At 24.3% G+C, this 12,911-nt stretch overlaps 1 protein-coding gene across 1 annotated transcript in view; it reads left to right on the top strand.

Annotated features, from left to right (window-relative positions):
* The first annotated feature begins 779 nt into the window (after positions 1-779).
* The window catches only part of LOC111637392, an 18,844-nt gene continuing 6,712 nt past the window's right edge, over positions 780-12,911 (top strand). Inside the window, exon 1 of the mRNA XM_023382864.1 lies at positions 780-1,050. Coding sequence (XP_023238632.1) covers positions 780-1,050 — 271 coding nt within the window. The remainder of the gene's footprint in view (positions 1,051-12,911) is intronic.

Raw genomic sequence — 12,911 nt, 5'->3', positions numbered from 1 at the left:
CTTATAAATCTTGATGCATATATAAGTAAATACATATATATATTGTTCCTGTATTTTTTATATATTTTTTTTTAAATAAAATTTATAGAGAAATATATTGTCTTATAAGTCCTAGAAATATTATCCTCATGTTTACAGGATTTACAAAAGAATTATCCTGAAATTATGTTGCGGTATACATAATAAGGAAATTGATATTTTTCATAAAGAAACCAAGAATATTTCCATGGGGAAGAGAGATTTTTCCATACAAAGTTATTATTATGAAAGGAAAACTTTCAGATTTGACATTCTCCTATCTATTTCAATAGGGAACCTATTCACTGACAAATGTCGGAGTGATTTCTATTAGTACCACCCTTTTATTCTCTATTGGTACATAAGTCGATGACGTAACGCAGTGGGCGGAGCGGAAATTGCCATTTGGTATCCTTGTAATCCAATCAGAGATGTTCGTAAGAGCCTAACAGCTACAATTCAATGATCGATAGAGCATCCCCCATTGTTCATAGGATGGATATGGAGTGGAATGAAGGTAACGCCTCACATCATTAATCTGTCACCACTTGCGAGTGTCTAGTTTTCTGTTATATATAACTCATCAATCTTTAATCACAATTCGTCATACAAATTGCGATGAAGTAAAGTTTTTCTCCCTTAATCACGTGTTTTCCATATAACCGTTTATACAATATTTACAAGTGTATTCAATGTTTCATCGAATAAATTCGTGACAGTTAATGTGTAAAATTTTATATATGGATTGTACAGTGAGTAGCATGGACAGTTATCGAGAAAAACTAGCGACAAGGAGATCTTCCTTCATGATAGAAGACATCTTGACACCCAAATCTCACCAACCCGTAGACGGTGTTCGACCTTGCGTATCGACGACGTTGCCTCGATCACACTTGACAACGTTTGCACCGTATCAGCTGTATGGACTAGGATCCACAACATCTCCAGTTGCTGCCTATCTTTGTCAATCTCCTCCGCATCACTTCCTAAGCAAACCTTTAGATGCTAATCCATTGCTATTATCCGCCGCAGGTAAGTTTTATAAAAAAAATCTTCGTATCTATATTTTTCCCCTGTAAATCTGCTTTTCCTTCACTGTGTAAGTAGTTATGTTGAAAAGACTACTTTACAAACGCGTATGTCTATATCTGTATTATTCTGTTTAATATCGATAAATTTTGANATATAAAATTTAATTTATATTAATTAAACTTATTTATTACATTTAATATTTGTTATTAACTGTAAATGAGGCATATCAGTGCAGGTTTATCTTCGAAGGGGCCCCAAGCAATTTAAATTTTTCGGGGCTCCCTTGCAGGTAAAAGAAGAAACTCAGAAGAGGGAAAAATTTAATTCATTTATCATTAATATACAGTTTATTACATAGTTTATCATTTATTTTACAACTTATTCTTACTCTTCTCAGCCACAAACTGCTCAACATCATCATCAGAAGACAATTTCTGCAAAATTAATTAAAATAATAATAATAATAATAAAGGGAAGTTTCCTGACGGGTCCTTCCTCAGCTTGTATATAAAATAGGGTTCCTTATAGTGCTCCTCTCAGCTTAGGGCCCCGAACAGTTGTTTGTTTTGCTTCCTGTTCAATCTTCCACTGCATATTACAAGCAAACGCGTGAACAAACGAATGCATTCATTCACACTTTAATTAGTGCATTCTGTGCTTATTTCGTTATGTATCGTGTATCCTAAACATTTATTTTATTTAAATTATAAATATTTATAAATTTTTATAATTCAAAATTAAATAAAACAGGAAGGGAAAAAATCCTCCAAAACATCCCGAAATCTCTTGATTAGAGAAGTAAAATTGCAAGTAAATGAATATATAAAATAGTTACTTAATAAATTTCATTTTAATATTTAAAAATTCCATCTATACTTATTTATTTTGACATTATACCTGCAATTATTTCACTAGATTATTTTCAAAGTATCACAATACACAAAAGTTTATTGCCATCTCCATGCTAACAACAGGTAATCACCCCCAGTGAAATAAGCCTAATAAAGATCGGATGAAAGGCGATACCATCGGTTACTCAGGAGATTAGAGTTTTACTAACCGTAAATGAAGACGAAAATGGACCATGCAATTTGCTTCTCGTTCTCGCATCATTGACCCATCATTAGATAGTTACATGGTTGGGTTGCTAGGTACTGTAAACTTAAGTCTTTGTTAGGAATGTACAAAATTCTAGCTTGGGTATGCCTATGTATAAAGCTTGTTGTACATCTATTGAAACTATAGAAGCTTGTAGATACTACAAATTATCGATTCTTTTGATGTGAGTAATGTTACGGGATGATCTGCTTATCTCTCCTGTCCTGTTTTTTTTTTCTACACTCTGCTTTCTGACTAACACTGCCTCATTATGTCATGTGTAATGCCTAGTACTCAATTTAAGTTGTTCTGTAACAAGTCTGTGGACGTCACCAAGGAAGTATTTTAATGAAATTCTATCATATTTTTTTAACAAATCGATAATTCATTACTTTTTATCAAGCATCGATGTCCTGCTCCGTCTTATCACTTCGGATGCAATTTTTTTTTTTTAATTTATAACTTTGTATAATAGAGAATTGCGCGCTTAATTTATGGATTAAATTAGTGTTTTTGCCTCTTTTTTTATCATTTTTAAGCTGTGTTTGGCATGTACAGTACGTTGTTACGATTTTAAATGGAATATCCTTTGATTCCTTCTGGCGCTCGCGACTTACTGATTGGAAAGTTTTCATGATGATTTATGACTTGAATTTTTAGCTCTTTAAGTAAAAATATATAGCAATTTTAATTTGTGTGCTAATTAATGTGGGGCTGAAATTATTAAAACTTTAATTAATTTTACTTAATGAATACATTTATACTTAAGATAATGAAGACATTTAAGTAAATAAACTCCATATATACTTTTTATATATACAGTATTGATATATAACTCGATATTTTATCGTTTTTATCTTAAATAAGGCTAAAAAATAAGCTATAAAAATCCTAAATTGACTATATTTTCATACATTATTATATAATTTTCTAAATTATGCATTTTTAAACAGAATTTAAACCATTTCTAAGCAGAATATACAGCATATGTGGGCTGAATTTAGTTGAACATGTAGGCTGAATTTAATTCTTATCAAAGGGTCAAATAACAGTTTAAACTTAAACTAACTGTTTACAAATTGCTGAGATATTAATCAGGAATTTCTACAAACTTGCATCGTCAAGCATAGTAATTTAATTGATTTCTCTTTAAAATGGCCGATTTGTAATGCTTATAACCTTTATTATTATGTGAAACACAGTTCATTGGCCTTATTTTAACAAGAGTTTACAACGTAGAGGAAATTTAATTAGAATTAATAATAGATCCAATAGATCCATCACTATAGAATTAAATGTTTTCAAACTGACTTCGAGAAATGCTTGGATAATAAAAATAATTATATATATATTAATTTTTTAAATATATATATATATTATTTATTTTTTTAAAAAAATTAATATTTAAGCAAATTTTCAAGATGGAGTAACGTTAAATTTTAAAGGATTTAGAGGAGGAAGAGCAGAATTTTGATTCAGAAGAGGGATGCAGAAGAGGATGTTTCAATTCTTTAAAGTGCTTCCAACTCAACAGAATCTGTTTGTCAATTTTCAAAAGCCACATTTATATTGAAAAAAGCTATTGAAGAAGGAAATATAAATCTTATTCTGTCCAAGAAGATTCAAGATATCAAGTCTATTGAGGTTGTTTGAAATTCTTAAAGTTGCAAATTTAAAGTCAATAATAACTGCTCTCTCTCTCTCTCCAGACGATTTTATAAAAGTTTATATATACATACTTTACAATCTTACACCTTACAGAAGTAATTTATAAGTTTAATCACTTAATTTTTTCAAGAATTTTGACGAATTTTGATTAAAAAACCCATTAATTTATATAAAGGAAAAACTTTCTTCGTGAACAGAATCTAAAAACTTAATCCTGATATCAACTTTTAATCCCTGATATCAGCTTTAAACGGAATTGTAAGCGCATTTTTGATATTTTACAATAAAATCTGATGATTTTTGAATTATATTACCTTAAAAATAATTAATTATTTAAGGAAATTAGTAATTATCCGATAGAATAATGGGATACTGTATGAATCCACCATCAACAAATCAATAGATCCTGCAATAGATTATCTATCGCAGATATTTGAAAATTATAATTATTATTCCTATATATATAATTATATATTTCCTATATATTATTCCTATATATATAATTATAATTTTAGTATATAATTTCTTAATTTTAAACTAAATTAAATTGTTTAATAATACACTTAAAGTAAAAGAAAATTTCATTCACATGTTAATAAACGACAGGATATTGTTAAAGATAAGCTTTCATTACAAATTTATTTAAGCTCTTTAATGAGGATACCTATTAAATGAGTTTCTCATTAAAGGGCCTAAATAAATCTGAGGTGATTTTAAAATGTTAATTAAACTGTAAATATCAGAATTAAATTTTTAAAAAAATGAAATTAAAAAAAAGGTTACCTAGACGTTAAAAAAACGTGTAATTTTGTTCTATAATACTTATAACAATCTTAAAAATTATATAATTAATTATTAAACTATATCTATTAATTAATAATTTTAAAAATTTTATAATATAATAGTTTATATTGCACAAATTTGTAGATATGTATTAGTTTATCAACAAGTAGATCGCGGCCGACCACTTAAGTTTTGTGTTTATGTTATACATAAATATATATATATATTTTTAAGCTCTGTTCGAAATTTAAAAGCTTAATTTGATAAATAATTAAGTTTTAAATGTATTTTTAAGTAAATTTTCTTTAAATTATGCTTTAATTTAATATCTTATGATCGATTAGTTGATAAGCTATATTTCTGGTTGATGATGCTGTATTTTGCTTGGTCCTCAATATTTTATACGGTTATAATATTAAATAACTTGATTTTAAATTATAAAATTTACATTTTAAACATAAAATAAACATTAATTTTTATATGAATAGTATCAGAAAATTCATTTTTAAAAGAATATTTTCTTATCCTTGAACGAACTCATCCTTCTTATCCTTAATGATTTAGGATAATCTTTATAAAAGTACACTCTTAATTTTTATAATTTTAATATATTAAGTTAAATTTCTTACTAATTTGACATTTAAATATTATTTTTAGCAAAAATATTTTCCATTTTAAGATAACTTATTTTTAATCTCAACACCATCACAATAAATAATGGTTTAAGCTAATTTAAAAAATATATATATATTTTTAAGATTTTTAAAATAAATGTTATTAATTATAAAACATTTATCTTTTAAATAATGTAAAATTTTGAATACATTACTAGAAAATAGTACTATTATAAGTTTAGTCTGTTTATAAAGCTCAAATTATCATTTAGAAAAAGATTTTTACATTTAAAAAAATTACTTCTAACAATTTATTTTATTATAAAATTAATTAAATAATTTATACACTTTTTAATGTAATTATTAGATTAGAAAACCAAGACAATTAATACACTTTTTTTGTCTTTTTTTAAACATTATTTTAGTTTTAAAATAGTAAAATGGCTATAAAACTAGCAAAAGTATAGAGATGAGCTGCTCTGGTTATTGCCCTTTAGGCTAGTTGCGGTCTACACTATAGATTTTTGTAGTCATCACAATCTCACTCCAGACTCTCCCCTTTAGCTGTTAGTTACTAACGAAAATATTTACGAATAAAAATGCATTTTATACAGAATTTCTTTCGTGAAATTCTTTATTTAAATAAGTAATAATAATTTAATTTAATTTACTTTCTTTACAATAAATTTATTGCTGTTTATTTACAGAAAAAATAGGATAAATCCAACAGAAAATTAAGGAAAAGTGTATTAAATTTGTAAATTTTAATAAAATTTTTTGACAAATTAATCTAAAATTTATGTAAATTATGATACATTTAAGATTATTTTTTACGTAAAAATAATTTTATCTTATGCTAATATATTTGAATAATTTAACGAAATTATTTCACTGTTAAATTCTTAAAGTAATTTATTATTTATATTTTAATTTTATAATTGAATTTTTATTATAATTTAAATTATATTAATGTTATTTTACAGCTACTAATAAAGGTCTTTATGCTGTATCAACTTTTTTAAAAATTATCCTAAATTTATCATAATTCCATTTATAATTGATAATAGTTAATGTTTAAAATCCTTAATATATTTTTTAAAATAAAATTTCATTTATTTCTTTTTTATTTTCTGTCATTTTTATTGAAGAATGTAAGAAGTTTTTGCAATTTATTTATGAAGCCACCATGTTGCAAGATGTCATTTAAACGAATTATTGTAGATTTTATATACATTTTAAGCAATAATATAATTAAACAACATACAAATATTTAATTATAATAAAATAATTTTATTCTAAAACACTTATTTAATTTTTTATTTATATTAAATGAGGAAAAAATGTATTTTATTCTTCTTAATATTGCATCGTTAGTTACAACTTAAGCAGTTTTTAAATATATGTTTTACTTTATTAAAGCTTCTATTTAATGATATTTAATGTATTTTGCACACAAAATTGATTTAAATAATAATTTTATTAAATTTAATTTAGATCTACTTTTATTTTTATTATATTTAATGCTTACTTTAATAATATTTTAATGGATGATACTTTACCTATCAATTCTGAATAAAATTTGATAATCAAAATTAAAATAATTAATTTAATTAAAAGTATATAATATTTATAAATATCTTATTATTGTCNTTTACAGCGCCTTAAATCTAAATTATCACTACTTCATCAGTATCCTTTACAGAAACAGAAATCTTAATCATTATTGTATATTAGCAGCATCTTTTACAGAATCCTTTTACAATATCAGTGTCATTTTCAGCATCTAAAATAAATTTATCACTTTACACCATCCGTATCCTTTACAGCATCCGAAATTTAAATCTTGTTTATCCCAATTTTTACTTCATTTCTTATACTTCTTTATGATGCTCTCTATTTATTGTTAACTATATTATTTACAACATTAGACGTCTTAACCACATCTTTTTAATATCTGAAATTTATCAGCATTTTTTCAATCGTCTAAACTATAATAGTTTTCACTACAGACGGATTCTGGATATCACTGAATTGCATATCTCCCTTCAGTTTTCCAAACTTTAGATGTTTATACTCATTTTTCTTTCTCGAAGTGTTGAGGAGGAGGAGGAGAAGAAGAAGAAGAAGAAGAATAAGAAGATGGAGAGTTTGAAAGAAAATTTTATTAATTATTCCTTGTAGATTTGATATTCTACCCCGTAATATTTTTCTTTTGTTGACGAAAATCACTAAAAAATTTTTTTCAACGATAAGGTATTACAGTCATTACTGACAAATAACAAGTGACAAAAACATCCTTTTCTAAAAGGAACTTGTTTCGATATCATTAGAATGTCTGCTCCTTTGCTGTAATGCACTTTTTTTCTTTCTTTTATTCTTTCTCTCTTTCTCCAGATGAATATTTTGTTTCTCTCTCTTACAAAACTCTAAGCATCTGCATTACTGTTAAAGCTTAACAATACACATGGCCTATGCATGAAGGTTTGTTATAAATGTGCGTACGAAATTCTTTCTTTATTTTTTTTTTCTTAAATATTTCTTTATAATAATAATTACAGATTATTAAATAATAATTTAATTTATTTTTTATTTTGTTTATTTTTTATAAATAAATTTTATTAGAAATTCAAATTGGTTGCCTAATTCTGTATTCTGTTTTGTTGCATTTTCATTAATTTTTCATAAATCTCGTTGCGTGTAAAATGTATAAAATATAAATAAATAAATAAATGTGTGTTTTTTATTTTTAAATTATTTTTTTTATAAATTGTTTCTTGTGTCTTATTTTATTTTATTCTTGTTAATAAAGCTGAAACTTCCGAGACAAGTTTTAAGCGTGGAGTACGATGTTTATTACGTAATAAAATTTATTTATTACATTTAAATTATTTTTATATCTTATTTTGTGTTGTATTTTTTATATTTTTATTGCTTTTAATCTAAATTTTTAATTTTATTCTAATTTTTACTGTTTATAATTAATTGAAACCGCAGTCATCCACGTAATCTTTATCATCTTGTTGAGTAAGAGAATGCGAGAAATATTACTTTATAAGCTTTAAAAAATATAATATTTTACTAAATTTTTAAAAAGATAATGTATAAGATTTCTGCACTTATAAATTGTGATATCTTATGCTTTATAAGGTAAAATATTCAAGGTTTACTGAGGTACAAGTTGTAAAAATTGCATGCTCCATCACAAGAGAGAACTGCTTACAAAATATTTTAAATATAAAATATACAAGACTCTAGGCTTTCTTGTAATGCTTTTGAGATTCAAGAATATATAGAATACATTATAAGATTCATTATAAGATTCAAGAGCTTCCAACAAACGTTACAACATGCATCAGATAAAGAAGTCGTCAAAGGAGTTGCAGAGTATTTATTATATGAATCAGAAGCTTCAAAATATACAACAAAATTTAAGAATTATAAGTTACATTAAAAGATATAACAGCTTATAAGGATATTATAAAGGCTTACAAGTTATGTTATATGATTTAAAGGCGAATGAGGTGCAGTAGAAGTAACAAAATACATTATATAAAAGCCTGCATAAGGCACATTATCAGATTAAATAGTTTAATATTTATATTACATGATTCAAGGAATTATAAAAACAAAATTCAAGGATATGTGAGATACAAGATGCTAATATATATAGGAACTTACAAAGTACTGTACATGACTAGAAACAAGAATATTTAAGGAACATCTACGTCTCTAGTGATGTATTTTATACATTTATTTTTCTTGAAGAACTTCCACAGATTACATAAATAGTTATAGAATGCGCTTAACACAGCTAACAACTACGAAAACATGTTAAAAACTAATTATTTTAAGTAATAAAATTTAATTTAAATGACAAACTACATTCCTAAATTTATTCTTACTTAATTATAACTAATAATTAAATAAAAAATAATTAAAATTATTAAATTCCTCGCGTTAGAAAACGGAATAGTCGAGTCGGAAAAACGAGCTTCCACGGCATTAAATGATGTATTACCCTCATTAATATCATATTTATTACAAAATAGCATCAATTATCCAATAAAAAATCATAATAAACTAAATTTACAAATTAAATTTTGTAGTAAATTACTTAAATAATCATAAATTAACTTATAAAGTGAACATTCAAACCATCGAGATAAACCCACAAATATTTTTTATATTTAAATATAATACATATCAAAATATAAATTGAAATATAGAGCAAATTTTTACAGATAAAATAATCAATCAACATGATAATGAAGCAAAGTCTACGTTCCATATCATAAAGCAATTCGTTTTCTACTGAATTCTCGTGAGAAATCCAAAATGTAAGATTAAAATAACAAAATTTAATAGTGTTAAAGTGCAAGGATAAAGTAAGATAAATTTATTTCGGCCATCATCACTAGTAAATGACGTCAAGAATAGGCGGAGATCCTGTTTCCAACTATCCAATGCAAGCAAACCAAGCTTGCATTGCTGCTTCAATTTAAGATACCGACAAACTATACATCATCTTCTTGTTTTCTCTTTTATTTAATTAAAATTCTTTTAATAAGCTTCAATTTTTGTATACAATTATACGAGAAACACATACATTAAATACATAAAGTACTGTGTATATTTATGCTTAAGAAAATTGTATAAAGATGCAAATTTATAGAAGTTTCTTTAGAAAATAGCTCAATAACACGATTTTCTAAGGTTTATTTACGTAAAAAGATACTTTCTTGAACTTATCAATAAAATAAGGAAGCTCTTTTTAAAGTTTTTATTGAGTTTTTTTGCGTTTTTTGATAGGTTTATAGGCCTGTATACGTATTTTATATACGTATATTGTTAGTTAAATAAGTTTTAGTTTTATTTACGTATTTAAATATCTTTAAAAAATCTTATTTAATTCAAAAATCTCGATGTATATAAGCGATTTGACTTGATTTTATTTTTAAAAAACCTTAAGAAAGAAGTCAAATCGTATCTAGAAAGCAGATTATTCCATTTTTAAGCTGAAGCACTTAAGCTTGAAAAATCTTATGCCAACAAGATTTATTCCATATTCAAACGATAACTTTCCATAAGTATCCTATCTGAAAGGCAAAGATTTGGATTTCTTCGAAACAATCGTTTGTCGATACGTTAAATAAATGTCGAATCTTATGCAATGAAAAATCATCGATTTTTTTATTATTATTTTTATATAAATCTTACTAAAATAATAATCTTATATTCAACTTATCTATTTTTTCTTATGTTTAATGGTCCATTTTTATCAATTTTATCAATCAAATTTACGATTTTATTTTATGTATCCAACGTATACTTATGCGATTATTCTTATCCAATTTATTATTATACATGATAAATTTAGTTCTATTTATTATATATTTAGTTAAAACTTAATTATAATGAATGATTTTTAGTGATTACGTGCTTTTAACAAATTATTTAAATAATTTTGCCTTGAGAGAACGTTAAATTTACTGTCTATTGTATAATTTTTATAAAATGAAGTTAATTATGTTATGTGTTGAAATGAACCGCATTGTATGCGCAATTATAATTAATTATGTTTAATTTTCATTTAATTATATTTAGAAATGATTTAACTCTGATTATAGGAAATTTTAAAATTCGCAATTAAAAATTTTCATTGCTTTTAATGTAAAAATCTGCTTAAATTTTTATGTAAAGATATAACGAGAGCTCTGTGAAGCTCTTAAATCAAGCGATTTTTGTAAGATTTAATGCAAAATTTATGATTAAAACTTTTAAATTTCTAATGTATAAGACTTATTTCATTTATATAATTTGATTTTAATTGTTATTTATAATATATACTAATCTAAACTGTGTTTAGAATATTAAACACATTTACGATCTAATCTCAAACAACCTCTAAATATCCTATTTATAATCAAATGTATGTAAAATATTAACTAAGAATATTATTAAATGAGGAATATAATTAAAAGTATGATTAATAAATAAACTAATAAATATATTTTTATTATTATTAAGCCCGTCTAACCAGGTTATTCTAAACTTATCGCGTTATATACGAAGCAATTTCACAAATTTTAAGTCGTATAACTAGTCAATAATTTCAAATTTATTTAATTAATTATAAACACTTATTTATGATTTAAATATATTTAAAATTAAGAATTAATTGTCTAAATATAGTAATAAATTACTAAATTAACATTACCAAAAATTAGCTTTAGACTGATGGCAGGAAGAAATGTTGCATTTTTCCTGATGATTTTCTATGTTTTATGACAAAAAATTACCAAAATAACTTATAAAATAATTAATTTACATGTTAAATTATTATTCTAATTAATAATTAAATAAAAAATAATTAAAATTATTAAATTCCTCGCGTTAGAAAACGGAATAGTCGAGTCGGAAAAACGAGCTTCCACGGCATTAAATGATGTATTACCCTCATTAATATCATATTTATTACAAAATAGCATCAATTATCCAATAAAAAATCATAATAAACTAAATTTACAAATTAAATTTTGTAGTAAATTACTTAAATAATCATAAATTAACTTATAAAGTGAACATTCAAACCATCGAGATAAACCCACAAATATTTTTTATATTTAAATATAATACATATCAAAATATAAATACGCCTTCGATACTAAACGAAATTAAGTAATTATTAAGTAATTAAACAATAAAATAATTAAAAATTAAGTTAAATTAAAAATTTACAAAAGCTCGAGTAATTTAAATAATTTTAATGAAGATTAAAAAAATAATAATAAATAAATAAATGTGTACAACGAAAGTAAACAAAATTAAAATGTAAAAATTAAATAAAATAATAATAAATAAATAATAATAATAATAATATTTAGAAAGGGGAAGAAGAGGAAGGGAAAAAAAAGATTTTAATTAGCTATCTAAATAACTGAAAACAAAAGTTAAAAATTAGACAGTTGCCAAAGAATGGTTGAAAATAGCCTCATTATTTCTAAAGTTTTTTTTTTTATTTTATTTTATTTTTATTTTTATATTTTATAAGAGAGAAAAGAATAAGTCTGTGCATTTTATGAAATTGGGAAGAGGATGGAGAAGGAGGAGGAGGAGGAGAAGAAGAAGAAGAAGAAGAATAAGAAGATGGAGAGTTTGAAAGAAAATTTTATTAATTATTCCTTGTAGATTTGATATTCTACCCCGTAATATTTTTCTTTTGTTGACGAAAATCACTAAAAAATTTTTTTCAACGATAAGGTATTACAGTCATTACTGACAAATAACAAGTGACAAAAACATCCTTTTCTAAAAGGAACTTGTTTCGATATCATTAGAATGTCTGCTCCTTTGCTGTAATGCACTTTTTTTCTTTCTTTTATTCTTTCTCTCTTTCTCCAGATGAATATTTTGTTTCTCTCTCTTACAAAACTCTAAGCATCTGCATTACTGTTAAAGCTTAACAATACACATGGCCTATGCATGAAGGTTTGTTATAAATGTGCGTACGAAATTCTTTCTTTATTTTTTTTTTCTTAAATATTTCTTTATAATAATAATTACAGATTATTAAATAATAATTTAATTTATTTTTTATTTTGTTTATTTTTTATAAATAAATTTTATTAGAAATTCAAATTGGTTGCCTAATTCTGTATTCTGTTTTGTTGCATTTTCATTAATTTTTCATAAATCTCG

The sequence above is a fragment of the Centruroides sculpturatus genome, unplaced genomic scaffold, assembly GCF_000671375.1.
Source record: "Centruroides sculpturatus isolate CEXI.00-Female unplaced genomic scaffold, Cexi_2.0 scaffold830, whole genome shotgun sequence".
NCBI lineage: Eukaryota > Metazoa > Arthropoda > Arachnida > Scorpiones > Buthidae > Centruroides > Centruroides sculpturatus.
This window is presented reverse-complemented; position numbering and strand designations above follow the sequence as displayed.